Source organism: Stegodyphus dumicola, chromosome 7 (genome assembly GCF_044657685.1).
Source record: "Stegodyphus dumicola isolate Sdum_Otavi_A_Nest chromosome 7, ASM4465768v1".
In the NCBI taxonomy this organism is placed as follows: Eukaryota; Metazoa; Arthropoda; class Arachnida; order Araneae; family Eresidae; genus Stegodyphus; species Stegodyphus dumicola.
This window is the reverse complement of record NC_140774.1, coordinates 43,549,897-43,566,783: the sequence shown is the minus strand read 5'-3', so window position 1 is coordinate 43,566,783 and position 16,887 is coordinate 43,549,897. Positions and strand designations below refer to the sequence as shown.

Genomic DNA, 16,887 nt, shown 5'->3' with positions numbered 1-16,887 from the left:
TGTGTATTCTTCTTGTCAGGAAAAAATTGTAGAGTGCTTCTTCAGTGCCCAATGTTACCTGTTGTTATAACTAGTGGCTGAAGGTGGACTACAGGAAAGAGAGATTGGTATTGCATTTGACTCTTCAACTACTTTACATTTGAATGGGGCAGAGAGATACTTAAAATATGAGAACAAGTTATGAGTACTGTTCCTTCTAAAATTAAGAAATGGAAGTTTTACATTTGGCAAACTGCTTTCCAGGGTTAAAAAATTAACATTTCGAGGGTTGCAAAGTGACCAAGGATTAGTAATTAATAATCTGTTACTTGTTTCTTTTCTGACAGAAGGTTCGTGATTGTTTATTTTCATTTGATCTGTTTAAATAGTATAAGTATTTTGGTAAAAAGGATACAAAATGCATTTGTTGTTTGGAAAATTTATTTAAGCTGTAAAGTTTTACTATTAAAAACAAAAATAAAATTAGCCTGTTGGCTAACACTTGCATTTGTCTTATTCATGAAAAGAATGTATGCCAAATTGATAAAAAAAAAAAAGAAAGTATTTTCTTAAATTTTATGTATGTACTTTATTTTAGGTATTTTTTACTCGCAATGGGAAAACCATTGGTCAGAAAGAAGTATGCATTCCTAAAGGAGGCTTTTATCCAACAGTTGGTATGCTAAGCAGTGATGAAAAAGTGAAAGTTGATCTGCATCCATTGACTGGTTAAATACCGTTCCTCTTTTTTACATTATTTCTTATTTTAATAAGATATAATGTGCTCGTTAGTCACATATATTGTTGGTGCTTTTTTTTTTTTTTAAAGTGGAATTAAAAATGAACTCTGAGAAATATTCATCGAAGGATATTTTTGCCAGTACTTATTTTGTATGCTTTTTATATACAGCAATGATGTAAATAAGATGCTCCTAGGTTAAATTTTTTATTAACTCAGGGTAGTAATTTTAGTTGCTAATTTAATTTTAAAAATTTCTATATTTTCTTCATAAATTAACCTATTGTTAATGTTCTTCACTGTTACTCTATTAGCTCTGATGCTTATAGTGTCTCATTCTTTCCAACTGCCCAAAGTTAAGCAAAAATTTAATCAGTCATACTTTATTTTAAACAAGACTGTTTTTAATGTTGTGTGCTAAGCATTAATGGAAATATATTTTTTATGCAGATTTGTAAAATGTTCAGAGTGAAGGGGAATCTCAGTTGTGAATTATTATTTAAAATGCTTAAATTTATATAACTCTGAATATACATGTGCATAGTGTATATATATATATATATAAGTAAAACTAATCATCTTATAATGTTTAGCTGAGTGGAAATTATTAAAATTTACTTTACAATGCATTAAAATTTATATAAATTAACAAAATTTTTCTGTTCATAAAATAATGTAAATATAGCACAAACTATTTAAAATAATTTTACAACTAGAATAAATAAACTAATTCTGTGTTATAGCTCTGTTTATTAGAATAATGCCAATTTTGAATTTTATTGAATAGTTTTAATTAAAAAGAGTACTCATGTTCGTTAAATTATGGTAAGTTGTTCAGTTTTCAGTGAAATGAGTTGTATAATAATCTTCAATAGCATTTTTTGCCACTTAATTTTATTAAGAAATGTAATTTTTCATGAAATAATATAGTGTTTCTTGTTAAAATAAACTAAGAAAAAGTTATGAATAACAAATTTATTGTAAAATATAAAATTATTAAGTTTTCAGTTTATAATAACAGTTGTGAAGCATATATAAAATGTTAACAAACAAGTTTAGCTAAAATTAAAACAAGCTATCTGAGCTAACGGGTATTATCATAGGTAGAAATGCTACTTGAAGTAGTTTTATTTTCGTTAAATCAGTTGAGTTGAAAATCACATTGTGTAAATTGAAGACATTGCTTTATATTCTGTACATATTAAAATTTTGTTACATTACTTGGATACATACTTATACCTTGTTATATTTAGAAAATCATAAAACTTATGTACAAAATGTAGATGATTTTTTAATGAAATTTTTTTAGAGACTATGTATTTTACCAGCAATAAAGTAATTTTGAAAATATAACTAGCTGTAATTTGTTTTGAATTTAGCATTTGTATTAAATAGAGCAGATTTTAACTGAGGCAAGCAGGTTCTTTCAAATGTGATAATGTAAGGAGGATATGTATATTGTATGATTTTCTGTTTTAGAATGCTTTAATAATTTAAACTGTAAATTTTTTTCATAGTGGACTATAAAAATGCTGGCATGTTAATTTACAATTTTTAAGTCAGTGGTATGATTCACGAATTTCATTTCTGATTTTTTAATTTATTCATAAATGTTTTTGTTCTACAAGAGCATTTTTTTGTGTTTTGATATTCAATTGTTAAATATTTTAAGAACATTGTCATTTTCTTGAATTAAAGTTTTGTTTTGGATTAATTTTTAAGTGATATTACTTTTAATATGCAAAATTTAAATCTTAAAAGTAAAACTTTAGTACATAAAAATTCTAATGTGGCTTCATAATATATTTTATCCTTGAAAACTCATGCTTGATTCATATATTTCTTTTAATGCTTCAATATTTTTCTATAAATCTGTTGGAAATTTACTATAATACAATCAAACTTGTAGGCAAGTTGCCTAGCCTGAAAGGTATTTTTTAATTTAAAAAAAAATTTTTTTTTGGATAATTCATAAAATATATGTAGATACTAGCATGCTTTATCATTTACAACATAAATAAAAAAAACCACATGAAGCATAGCATAAACATTTCATTTATGTTTATCTTAATAACATGTGTGGGTATCTAATATTTCCAAACTTCTGGGCCACATAACCCATCAAAAGTGTGCCAAGGATTGTGTACAATATAACCTTGTAGTATTGCATTATTATTTTTTTAATATCAGTACATTATTACATAGTATGTTAAGTGATTGCACATATTCAAAATGTTCATGCAAAACTGTTGTTCTTAATTTACTTTTTTATGCTACATATGAGAAAAAGAGTTGTGCAAGAATATACATGCCTTCAAAAAAAGGCATCATGAACAGGGATTGTTCATAATGCACAGGGTGTTTTTTTAGTAGGTGTTTAAGATCAGTGTGAACCTAGAATTGAGTAACAAATATACTGAAATCAAATTTGTACTTTCTAAAATCTTATAATTCTCAGTCATTTAATAGAATGCAAACCAATCTTGCATATGTTTCACGTTTACATGACTTTATTCAGAAGAATATCAAAATGAATTAAGCTGTTACTGTAACTGTGAGATTGCTTTATCAGTTTAATATTGAGTGGTGTCCATCCCTCCTTTTTTAATTACTTTTTATTTGTGATTTTTGACCTTAAAGAACACATTTAGTTAATATAAGCAAACAGTCATATCTACTAAAAATCATACACCAACTCTTATTTCCAGTTCAGTGTCCCAACATGCCGTATTTCGTCATGTAATTCCCCCCCCTCAGCTTTTTAATGCCATGTTCTGAATTTTTTTTTTAATGTTCACAGAATTTTTCCTATCCTCAGTGTGTTCAGAGAATGAGCTTCTCTAAATTTTAGAATATATTCGTTCACATAATGTTTGTTTTCATCATACAAAGATAAACTCTCACAGACTACCTGCAAAGATCATGCTGAACCTTTCCCTTCTAACTGCTGAACTTTTACAAGAACCAATCAATCATAGCAAAGAAAACATGAATTGGCATTCAGTCTACAGTTTAGCTGAGTCAGCTGCATACTCATCTTCTCTAATTATTTATCCATGATTTGAGGCATTCATCTCCCCTAAAGCCATCCCAGATGGTATGGTAGTTAATAGAGGCAAACAACATGCCATTGCCTGAAAAATTCAATTCTGTAGTGAGGTATGGATGTTTATCAATATGGTAACTTTATAAAATGAGAGTAATTAAAATTTGTTTATCCAAAAGTTTTCTGAAGAAGTTATCAACCGAGTAAAATGGATATGGGATCCCTGGATTTCATTCCTTTGAGTTGTCTTGATCAAAGCTCAAATGAAGTTTATGTAAATAGGTCCATGTGTTTTGTATAAATTATTATAAATGTATTGTCTCTTCTAGTGTCACTTTCTTGGTAGCAGTTCCTTTATACTAGCTTATAGGAATACAGTATCTAGTATATATTACTTAGAAAAGATATACTGATCAACTGTTTTATGTTATTCAGTAAGGTTTCCTGGTAATGGTAGAATGTAATTTTAAGCAGTTATGACTGTTTGCTTATATTGACTGAATGTAAAAGAAAAGTTGAAATCTATATAGCTTTAACCCATATGTTGTTTAAGGATTGACTCTATTGTTTTTTGCCACAATGAAACAATCACTGATAAATTTGGCTAAAAAGTATCTTGTTCACAAATCAAGCACTTTTCCTAGTAAAGTTTTTTGCATGTATTTCAAATTAAAGATTCTTTGTATATTTTAGAAAAGTTTGATGTGGATTTCTTTCAGTAGTATCAAGTATTAAAGAGCACAAATTTTATATCTTTATCTATAACGTGGCACAGGATTTGCTCCTGTTGGAAAAAATCCCACATCAAATTGTCCCTTGAAATGTGTAGAACTTTTTAATTGAAATAAGTGCCAGTGAAATGTTGAATTTCATACCAAAGTAAGCAAGTATTCAAAAAACATCTACACAGGACACTCAAACTGCTTCTTGATGAGTTTTTTTTTTTTTTTTTTTTTTTTTTTCATTTAGATATATAAAGATAAGGTACTATAACTTTCTAGGTCATCTTATTATAATCATCTGACCATATGTATGCTTTAAAAGTGATCTGCAATCATATCAAAACAATGGTTGTCTATATGCCAAAAGATGCACCATATTAACCCAAAAAGTTATATTTTTATTCTTAAGAGATATTTTGTTTATACTTATGCTATATTCTTATCACTTTGTTTATGCATTTAAGAATATAAACCACCACTGCAGTTGTATTTTCATTATTTATGTTCTTAAAAAGATTGTGCTGTGTGAATTAAATATCATGTAAGGCATTTTTTAAATTAAAAAATACAGAAAATATGAATTATTTATAGTTTTTTAAAGGGTTTCCATGTTTTCTATCTCTGTATTTCTAATTTTGTTAATAAAAGTTTGTTCAATATTTATTTTGATGAATTCATAAATTATGTATTTAAAGAAGCAGTGATTCAGCTACAATCTGAATTTGAAAATTATTTTTTAGAGAATCCATTTTGTCTGTTTTATGTGTTTAAATATTTTTAAGCATAAAAAAGCACCTGTATGTATTAGAAATGAGATTTGCTTTTCCTGCATGAGTTTGGGAGCTGTGAATTCCAAATTTAAAGTTTTGCGGAATGTTCTTTGTTTTTATATTGGTATTTCTTAGGAGAGCTTTTATCTATAAACTCTATTTAAAAGTCTGTGAGGCTTGTATCTATTACTCGATCTTGCAGATTTATGAAAGACCTGGGATTAACAAAGAAAGACATCATATATAGAGCTTTTTATTTACATATTTTTGTGAAGGATGTTTTCCTGGAATTTACCAAGTTGTTTGTAGCTATTCAGGTTATTAACAACTATTTAGTGTTTAGGTTGTGGTGTTTTTAAGAAAGAATTTTCATTGATTTGTATTCAGTGAATTTTTTTCAAAGACAATATTGGTAGTGGGATAAGAAGATAAATCCCTGAAAATATCCACATATTATTGCAGATTAGTCTTTATTTCTGCATGTGAAATTTAGCACTTTGGTTATGTGATTCTGCATTGTTTAATGATTATTAGTATTTTTTAAATAACCTTAATAGAAAGAAAGAGAGAAAAGATATGCATGAAGTTACATAGAGTGGACCAGAGCTTCCCTGTGCTCCACTTATTCTGATTAATTGTGCTTATCATTTTTGAAGTTTTTTAATAGATTTTTAATTTTATGTTGCATTAAACAGAATATAGTATAGCATAATATTTTTTTAGGAGAATGTGAAAGATATGGGAATTTTCATATAAAGTTTGGCAAATATGTAGCCTGTATACATTAAGGGAAAGCTATTATGTATTCTATAAAGGCATGATCCTTTGGGCCCAAAAGCGCATTTTCTGATGCACAGTTTGCTTCCTCAGGGCAAATTTATGCTTGGGAATGACTGATAATGCACAAAAGCATATATTTCCAAAATGTGACTTCAGCCTTTAATTGTACAGACATATTGATTCCAGAGTTATGAATATCATATTTTCTCCATGGCATATATTATTTATCAGGAAGTGTTTTATATCTTAAAATTTCATTTTTATAAATTGTTAATTTTATATTTGAAAAGTACTTGCAAAAATATTTGGGAGGCGGGCTTATGTGTGTGTATGTGTGTAGGGCATAACTGTACCAAATGTACATAGATTTTTAACCCTATGATTTAACAGCTAACTCGTAAAAATTATTTCTTTATAAAAGTTAGTGTTAATGGTTTTGTAAATGGATTGTAGGTAAATTTACTAGCATAAAAGTTGGAAGTGAATGTGATCTTTGCTACTGCATGTTTTAATAGTACTTTATCAGCGTAATGTTCCTATTTATGAATAATCACCAGTCTGTTTTCCTTTGAATTGAGGCAGTCTTTATTTTATGGTATTCTTTGTGAAATATATTGATTTATATATGTTAATCAAAAATATGCACTCCCAAAAAAATTCATCTCATATGTTGCACTTTATAGTAAGGGAAGTTTTCTAATATTAATTAGTACTAAAAGTTGTCCCTTTGTATTGGAAGGAAATTATAATTATTATTGCCATTCTGAAAATCCAAGATCTTTAGCTTTATTGCATTTCTTCTTTTGTGATATGAACAAGTGCTTAGGTTAGAGTTATATTGCAAAATTGTGTAATAATCGTTTGTTTAAGGTTCCACTGGTAGTTTGTTTTTCAGATTTTTGTTAATCAATGGAGAAGTTATTTTACTAAAAATTTGAAGAGAATAATAAATGAAATTGTTAAACTTTTAAGACTGTTTGAAAAGTAAATGTGGGCATACGTAAAATGGTTCGTTGAGGTACTAGGTTGCTTATGGCATTAGGGAATCCTCAAGATGTAGTTTAAAATGCAATGAGGAAGCCATTTTATTCATTAAAAAAGCATTTAATTATCATTAATTTGATTATCAGCTAGTATTAATACTAATCATTAAGAGTTATAATACCATCCTAACAGTATAGCTTTGCTTTAAGCAAGACTTTTTTCAAATTTGTTATATAGTACTACACACTACACTTTAAATTTCCTGTGCTTCAATTATTTTGATTGATTACACTTATCCCTTGTTAAATTTGTTAAAAAGTTAAATTTGCTTATAGGTTTTTTATTTTAGTACAGCATAATACTTATTTTTTAAAAAGCTGTTAAATTAATTTAGATGAATTTGCAAGATATATGAATTGTCAGACAATGTTTGGTAAATATGTAGGCTATATGCATTAAGGGAAAAACTGTTATGTATTGTATAAAAATTTGATTTTTTTTTTTATTTTTCTTTATGAGTCATTGCTTCTGCTCTGTTTCTCTTCCTAAATTAAGCAAACATGTGTATCTGTTCTTTCACCATGCAAGTAGTTTTTGCATTTCATTTTGCAGTATAAACTCTATCAGCCTTTTAAAGTATGTGGTTAAGGGTTTTCACCGAGTTCCTTATCTCTGAACTACTTGATATGAAATATATATGTGTATCTATTTTTTTCATTTAGTAAATAAGATATCAAGAAAGACTGTATTTGATAAATATACTAATTATTTTAAATATGTTTGGATTACCAAAAATAAAAGGACAGGCAACTATCTAGACTTTATCAGATCAGCTAATCTGTGCACATCAGCATCTATATATATATATTAATATACGAGTTTTGCTGTATGTTTTTATTTCCGAATGCTTCAGTTTCTTTAAATTTTAATATGCAGCTAGTCATTCCTCTCCTCTTTCTTTTATTTAGTCGTATTCTTTAGCAGATCAGTTTCATATGTTCATTTCATTTGGTAACATATTAAAATACGAGGGCTATCCAGAAAGTAGATTACGTTTTGGAATAAAAAAATAAACAAAGTATAGGAAACAAATTTTATTATATACAGATGAAAGCCACACTCAAATACTACTTTTCTACATAGTCACCATACAAATTAAGGCATTTATCGTAGCGATGTACGAGCTTGGAAATTCCTTCGTCGAAAAATTCGGCCGCCTGCGCCTTCAACCACTTCGTTACCTCTTCTTGCCTTCCATCTTGCACAAAACTTGTGGTAACCAAGCTTTTCGCTGATGATTTCGTGCAACAAACTTCGCGAAATTTGTGGAAAACTCAAAGAAAGTTCCGTTATTGTGAAATTTCGATTTTCACGGACTTTAGCATCGACTTTTTCGAGAAGTTCGGCGGTCACTATGCTGGGTCTCCCACTTCGATCTTCGTCGTGAACATTGGTTCGGCCATTTTGAAATCTTATGACCCACTGACGCACTCCACCTTCAGTGATAATGTTGTCCCCATACACTTCACGAAGCTGCCGATAGATTTCTATCGGTTTACAGTTTTTTGCAGTCAGAAACCTTATTACTGAGCGCACCTCGCAGCTCGCGGGATTTTCAATTAACGCAGACATTTCAAACCGTCACAGTATCTGAACGGAGCACAGCACGAACCTCTCACTAGCACGGCTAGATGCAGACTGAGCTGCGCAACGCTCTGACCCCAAGATGGCCGCGCTAGCCCCGCCCCTAGCGGACACAGACGGAAACGTAATCTACTTCCTGGATGGCCCTCGTATTTTTCTGCTCAAGTGCAGTAAAATTTCTTAATTTGTATGTGCTTGCAACTTTTCCTCTAAGCTATATACAAACTCGGTCATGCTCTGATTTTTATGAGTTGCAGAAGTATTTATACTTCACAAACGTGGAATCCGTCACACATAAATGCACCAAAAAAAAAAAAAGAAGAAGAAGAAAAGAAAAAAAGATCCATATAAGTATTGTGCAGCTGCAAAAAAAATTAGAGTGAATGATGTTTGCTGCAGTTTTTAAATTAAGAATTTTTAAAAAACCTTTTGTTGTGAAATGTTTAATTTTCCTTTCTTGAAAGTATTTTCATACAACAGGATAACTAATTTATTTGTAATAAATTTCAGTAAAAGCAGTTCTCAGTTGTACAGCTGTAAAATAAAGCCCTTATTGTAATTTTAACAGTTTGAAAATGTGGTGTAATTTTTATAGAGCTGTTCTTAGTATTTTGAGAATTTAGATTTTTTTTAAACCATATGTTCAAGACTTACATGCAAATAATTAAGTCCCCCTGAATTAAATTTATGGTAATTCACCATTGATATTTTTTGCCGTTAGAAAGAAAATAGTAATTTGAACTTTACATATTAATGTAGCATGAAAATAATTATAAAACACTGAGATGCTGCTTTTAATTAAAAATAATTTTACCTCCTTTATCACTCTGTAAGAATGGCATTGATAATCTAGATTTATTTTATGCTTGTTTTTTTTTTTTTTTTTTTACGTTCTCCCTGGCGGCCAAAAATATTAATTTTATACTAACTACATAAAAACTGCATACCAAATTGAATTTTAGAAATTCACATATAAAATTTAAGAGGGGAAAAACTGTCCTAAAGGATTTTTTTTTAGTATTTGTATACAAACATTCGTTTTTGAGTATGAGTTGTAAAAATATTAATAATTATTTCTATTTTTAGAATTAGAATTTTTTCACTCTTAAAAAGTTAATAGTTAGATTTCAAATTTTTAGATTGTAGCTTATTTATTTTAAACATATTGGAGAAGAATGAACATTGGAAAAATATTATGTTATATTCTTATGTGTGTATATTTGTAAAATCGGTTTTGAGCAAATTTTCTAAACTATCGATATATTAAATAATATTTGTATGTGAATAGAAATTCTTACTTTTTGTTATTATGTGAGAATAAAGGTTAATTCTGTATTATATGGAAAAAAAATTTTTGTGTGTATGAAATCAAAAAATAATGATAATAAATAGTTATCCCAAGGATTTGTTTTAAAGAAGCTTATTTTAGTCAAATTGTGTGTGTATGTTTTCTAAAAAATAATTTTGAAAAATAAAGAATTAATATTTGCATGTTTAGGATTGTTTATTCAAGATTGTTCATAAGTTGCTTGTTTTCTACAATTTAATTTTAATCATTGTGTTCTACTTACAAGGGATGAATTCCACAATTTATTACAGTATAATAATATTTTGTTAATAAAATGGAATTTCTTAATTTACTGAAATAGTAGCTTCGGATAGGTATTTGCATATTATTACATTGACCGGGAAAGTTTATGGAGATCCCGCGAAAAATTGTACCAGTAATTCCTACAAAGTTCTGAAGGAACTAACACCTCTTTATTTAATAAATAATCAGTACCCGCTTTGTTATTTCATTTGGTAATAAGGCTTTCGATGGTTTCTACCCTTTCGTTAGGCTCTCGGATTTTTATCAGAAGTTCTGTTTGGAACACTACGAGTTCAGATTTCCAGCAGATAAATGTTTCAGTCTATTGCTTTTTTGTCAGTCATATTCAGCTAAACATACGTATCATGTCCATTAATGCACACTTCCAACAGATTAGTGTTTTGCTGTATTGCTGTTTTGTCGATCATATTCAGCTGACCATATCGTGTCCATTAATGCATGGTAAGATCCCATAACTTTAAAAATAATCCACTGGTGTGTTGAAGGTAGATCCAAAATCCTCATGATCTGTTTTCAAGTGAGGGAAAAATATGGCAATAACAGTTAATTTTTATCATTTTTATAAAAACAGAAAGTGGTTTATTGAGAATCGGTTGGGTTACATCAAAAGAAAAGGCAAATATTATCAGTGTATTATTATGTCATGTTTATCCATAATTGGTACTGAATAGCACTGCTTGATAATAGTTTCACAGCTGACAGGATAATATGTAAGTATCTTCAGAACTGGAAAAAAAAAAAAAAAGTTCTAAATCATAGGACTATGAATAAAAGAAATAAATGCTTAAGTATAACATTTACTTTTTGTGATAGAAGAAAGTAATTCAGAGGTATTTAATTGATTTGTACCTGTGTATTGTGTACTTGCACATTTGTATCCTCAAGTTAAATTTATTTCTAGCACTATAATTAGTTTTTCTGATTTTGTTTTTGCTTGAAAAATGTTTTAATAGTGTCTGTTCAGTTTCTATCAGATTATATTTTGAATGTAAAAAGTGTAAATAATAGTTGCTTTGAATAAAGAAATGTCCCAAAAATAGTTACTGTCTGTTTATAAATACCGAAAGAATTTTAAAAACGAAAGAAGAAATTTTATTCAGATAGTATTCTCAGAAAAGTTTGAAATATTATACTACAAATTTTTGATGAGAGCATATTGTATAACCAAATAGTTTCTGCTTTATTTAAATATAAACAAGTAACATAAAAAAAAATTTCTTCAAGTCAATTCATGCTTAAGTCAACAAAGAAAAATTTTATTTTAGTTACTTTTTATAAACATTTTTTCGTTTATCATTGGCAGCTATGGAATAAGTAGGAATTGACTAATATGTGAAAAAACTGTATTAACATCAAGTGTCTTCCACTACAAGTTTAAAAAAATGTATTTGAACTTGAGTGGATGAATAAAAATAATTTTGTTAGCAATTGAAAATTTGAACAAGATATAGGGAGAGTGTTAGCTAATAGTAGGAATTTTAAAATATAAAACTTATTTTTGTATTCTGAAGTTAACTATTTGAACTTCCTCAAAGTTTTCCCAAATGATGCATTCTAGTTTCTAGGGAAAGCGCATGTAATAGATTTGTTAACAAATTTTCAGTGTGATCATATTACAATATTAAAAAATGAAATTTTAAACTCTAATCTACAAAAATCCAAAACTTCATGTACAAGACAGTGATGTCACAGGTGAGCGACAGAATTATAGCTCAGATGTTTAATTTGGTTTACTCTTGTAATTTAATGTTTTTCTTCAAAAAATCTTATCAAAGTTCCCTTTCTTTTTTTTTTTTTTTTTTTTTTTTTTTTTATGTTTAAATAGTTTATTTTTTATGTACTTTATGAGTGGGTGATTTTGTTTTACAAATGTATTTATTTGCAGTTTTTTTAATATGCAAATCTGTATAATAATTGCAAATTTTTAATATGCAAATCTGTATAAATGTTGAATAAATAATTTGAGTAAGAATGTAGGTTATAATAGGAGTGAGTTGTAAAGAAAGTGAGGAAATTTTTTGATTTTCACTCTTGTTAAAGAAATTTCGAACAGGATTTTATTTATACAAAAGCATATAATACATATAATTTTAAGAGAAAATTTTGTATTATTTAGTATGCCATTATGCCGTTAAATATTAATTTTCCAATTTTGGGAATTTCTGATATAACATACACTGACTTCCAAAAGTTAAGTACAGAATGCAAAATAGCAACTAATGAAAGCATATTTGAATTTTAGTGGCTGAAAGTTGCTGTGGATGCAAATAGTAGTATACAAATGTCGTATGTTACAGCCAGTCATGATTGACTGTCCGAACATATGCCAAATATGCAGTTGTTGAAGATGGCAGCATTCCAAAAGATTTAAAGAGGTTCATTTAAATACTGATGCAAAGTGTTTAATAACTTTTGATGATATTAGTGTTTCTGTGGTTAAAAGAAGATGAATGGCAGATGGTGAGGGCTGTCAAATACATCAGTGCAAGACCGTTAATCAAAGATGTGGCTCCTCTTTTGTGATGAACATTCTGTAATTTCTGAATGTAGAAATAATTCCAAAAAGTCAAGTTGTTGTCCGGAAACCTGTGCACGGTCGACCAAGAGTTATCACTCTTTCTGAAGATTAGTATATTGCTATATTAACCAAGCAAAATCGAAGAGCGATTTCCACTCTGCTGTATTCATGGTTGCAGCATCATTTGGTAAAATGATATGTGATTAAATTATATTATCTGAATAAAATAATATGTTCCAGTACTGCGTACTGAAAGCCTTCATATGAAGAGACTGTACGCCCGTGTACCAGGAGTTTGTATTCCACTAATTGCCATATCCGGAAGTGCAAAATTAAAGTGATGTCATCAACATGTCAGTTGAACTGTCTCAGATTGGTACAATATCCTGTTCAGGGATGAGTCTATATTAGTCCAGGAATCAGATGGTAAGCATGTAAGGGTCTGGATAGTATGAGGCAAATGAATTTAGGCCTAGAACATCACGCATTCGGAGATGGCAGCATCATAGTATGAGGTGGAATTTTAATTGGTATTGTACCCTTTTGCATAATTTTAAAGCTGGTTCTGTGATGGGTGGACCATGTCAGGATGAGGTCTTACTCTGCATTGCAAAACTGTACACTGTAGCTGCTGGTGTTAATTTCTTCCTTAAAGATGAAATGCCAATCCCCATCTAAACAATATCTTTAATTGAGACCTGGAGAGTGAAGGTATTTCTCGTAGAGTTGGCCACCATAATCCTCTTAATCCCACTAAAAATCTTCCCATTTCCTTTTTCCAGGCAGTCTCAGACAGTTGGAAATTGCTCTAATCGAGGAATGGCCATTGCTAGCATCTTTGACAATTGATCATATCATTGAAAGTATAAGCAATTACTGTAAAGTTTTTGTGCAGGTCCAGGGTGGTCACAATACCTTATTAATGTGAGTTTTGTTTGTTTTTAGCTTTATACATAAATTTGTTAACGACCCAAATGTGACAGCATCATATAATTTACAAAAAATTAATATTCTATCGTCTTTGTACATAATGCTTGTTTTCTTTCGTGCATAAACATATTTGATATTGTCATTCAATTTAGTATTAATCAAAATTCCTCCCTTTCCCATATTTGTCGAATCTGTTGCAGGATACCTTTTGAAAGCCAGTTTGCATTACAAAAAAGTAATAACTCGGTTGCATTATTAGTGTAGTGAAATGCTCATATCACATTCAAAAGCTTCTTCGTCTCTTATAAATAAATCAAAAGAATAATTAAATCTCAGCTTGACATGAAATAATTTGAAGAAATGAATAAAAAGTGTGTAATTTTTTTTTTTTTTTAAGCTAATTTCTTTGAATTGAAGAACATTCCAAACTAAATAAGTAGCATCTTTCAAATGTAGCTTCAGAACAACAAACACTTTGTTTTAATAGCCAAACGGTAGATTTTTCGTGAATCAAATAGAAGCAGAAAAAGTTTCCTATTTTTGCTAATAACAAACAAAAGTCTAAAGGAAGCTCCCAATATCAGAAGCATTATCGATATTTATCAACAGTTTAATATTTTCCATCTATCCTACGTGCAAATATAATTCAAGAAGACAAAGCAATCCTTGTCTTAACTGTGTGACTTGCACAATTAAGGCAACTACCACAGTAAAAGTCATCAAATTTTAAAATCTGTGTAACTGTAGAAACCATACACATAACAGTTCAGTTTTAAAAAGCAGTGTCACCATTTCCACATGCACTCTTTTTGTCATACTAGAAGTTCCAATGATTTTTGTAGAGAACTCATGATATTTTTTGGCTTTAACTAAAGTTTAAAATATGTGCTTGTAGAATCTTCTGCAGTGAAAGAAATTGCTGCATTTAATATGTAAAACCACTAGAAAAAGAATTGCTTTGAATCTATTCTTAAAGCAATTGCGGTGAATTTCTACGAGAACAAAATCACTTGAAAATATCCTTTTGATTGATTTGTAGGATAAAAATTTAATTAAAATATAATATATGTATATATAATTTATTAGTAGAAAAGTTGTTTTATGTATTTCATCTCCGTCATATCTGTGTGAGATGATTTATTTAGCAGTTGTCGATAGCTTGATATTAGATGACAGCTTGACTAGGGAAGGCACCAATTCGATTTTTCATCGTGGCCGAAAAAACTGTTGCGTAGGTGACTAGAATTCTTACAAACACAACTCGATTGATAGTTAAAATATCATTTTAGTTACATCTTAAACAATGGAAGGCATTGGAGAGCAGCGAATTGGGGTTTAGGTAGGTGACGGCAAGCGAGAAAGTAAAGTGACTTGAATTGACTTGACAATATGTTGAATGGAATAACGGGAGTGAAGCTCCCTTTGCTCCGTATGTGTTAAAAATTCATCAGTTAGATAGAAAGAATGCATTTGAGGGAAACTTCAGAGCAGGTGAGAAAATTCGCTAAGGAGGTGTGCTTTAAATTTTGTGATATTCAAGCAGAGGAATTGCTGGAGAAGAAACTTGAAACGGATTAGAGATATGGACCCGAAGTCTGCAAAAGCAGAAGAGATGGAAAAGAGAATTAAGTGCAGGATAAAAGTATTTTTTCAGTGGAAAGGGACTGTGTTTTTCATCGGAGATAATTGGATTTTGATGTTGTTTGACTGAAATATAGATCTTAATGGCGTTGTTTCTATTGTAGTCATTGATATATTGTATTTTAAGGTCATAGTGGATGACAGAGTTCCTGATGTACTAAGGGGCGTTAACGATCATTCGGAGAGTCTTGTTTTAAAGAATCTGTAGCTGGCGAAGATTGGATATAGCAACTTAGCCTTGCTGTGTCATCAACAGGAGAGAACATATTGCAAATAGCATAGTTAAATTTTTCATGAACTTTCTTGAAATGATTTTTGAAGATGAGTTTGCGGTCGAGATTTACAAGATAGGTAGTGTTGCTATTCCATTTTATTTCTTCGTCACAGAGGAGGAGGGCTTCAAGAGTTCTATTGGAATTTCCTTTTCGGAAGATAATTGCGGCAGATTTTTGTGCGCTGACAGCAGTGCGCTATTTGGTATACCAGTCTTCAAGAGTAAGAAAGCAGCTTTGAGAAGAGTTCTATCATATTTGAAGTTGGCTGCTTGAATCAAGATATCTGCGATGATCTCAGCATCATCGCAGAAAGAACGAGCTGAATCCTGGGATCGTGAGGGATGTTATGAGTATAGAGACAAAAGGATGAATCCAAGTATACTTCCCTGTTCAATACTCGGAAATTGTTTGAGTTCTGAGTAGAGATTGGGCGAAAGTTTTCACAATGCAGTGAAATGATGACTTAAAGTGGTGTAACATGCATTTTTGAAGAGGAGGTGTACTTAATTAAAATTAAAAATATAAAGGTCTATGTCCGAATTTGTCTTTCCTATTTTATATTTTACGTATATATAATTGCTTTGCAAAAACATGTATTTCATTTTAAATATAAGGTGCGTTTGTAAAGTCACCGTACAAATTAAAAGATAAAATAAAAAATTGAAAGAATAAATGTACGGTTAGAGAGCGTGACATCTAAATTCTTCTTAAAGCCAGATTAAACTTTGTCATTTTCATTTCAAAATGCCGGAGTCATTTTCGTTTACTGAAAAGACATTGTACAAAAAATTTGCTTCGAGATGGAATAACATTAAATTTTATAACAAATTATGTAGATCTGCTACTGACACGTTAGAGATGATTCGAACATCATATGGCGATGCATCATTATCTAGAACTCATGTGTATGAGTGGTACAACCGGTTTTTTAAATGTGGGCGCGAATTCGTTGAAGATAAACCAAGACGAGGCGCCTTTCAACTTCAAATGTTACGTGTAAACGGTTAGTTCCAAAGCCAGTAAACAGTGTTTCGATGACTGATGAAACGTTAAAAAAAATTATGTAGACTGCTCTGGCGATTATTCTGAAAGAGTTAAATTTATTTGAAAATTAATAACCTTTATTTTAGTTATAAGAAACTGTCCGCTTACTTTGTGGGCGCACTTTTTAAAATGTTAAGCACAATTTAAAGGATTCTTAACTAAACATGCCCATTTGGTCGACATGCTTCACCTCTTAGTTGACA

General features: G+C 29.8%; 1 protein-coding gene across 1 annotated transcript in view; it reads left to right on the top strand.

The window, feature by feature from the left end:
- LOC118191020 (SPRY domain-containing protein 3-like) overlaps positions 1-11,315 on the top strand; it is a 72,975-nt gene extending 61,660 nt beyond the window's left edge. Inside the window, exon 10 of the mRNA XM_035361841.2 lies at positions 578-11,315. Coding sequence (XP_035217732.1) covers positions 578-712 — 135 coding nt within the window. The 3' untranslated portion in view covers positions 713-11,315. The remainder of the gene's footprint in view (positions 1-577) is intronic.
- Positions 11,316-16,887: the final 5,572 nt, after the last annotated feature.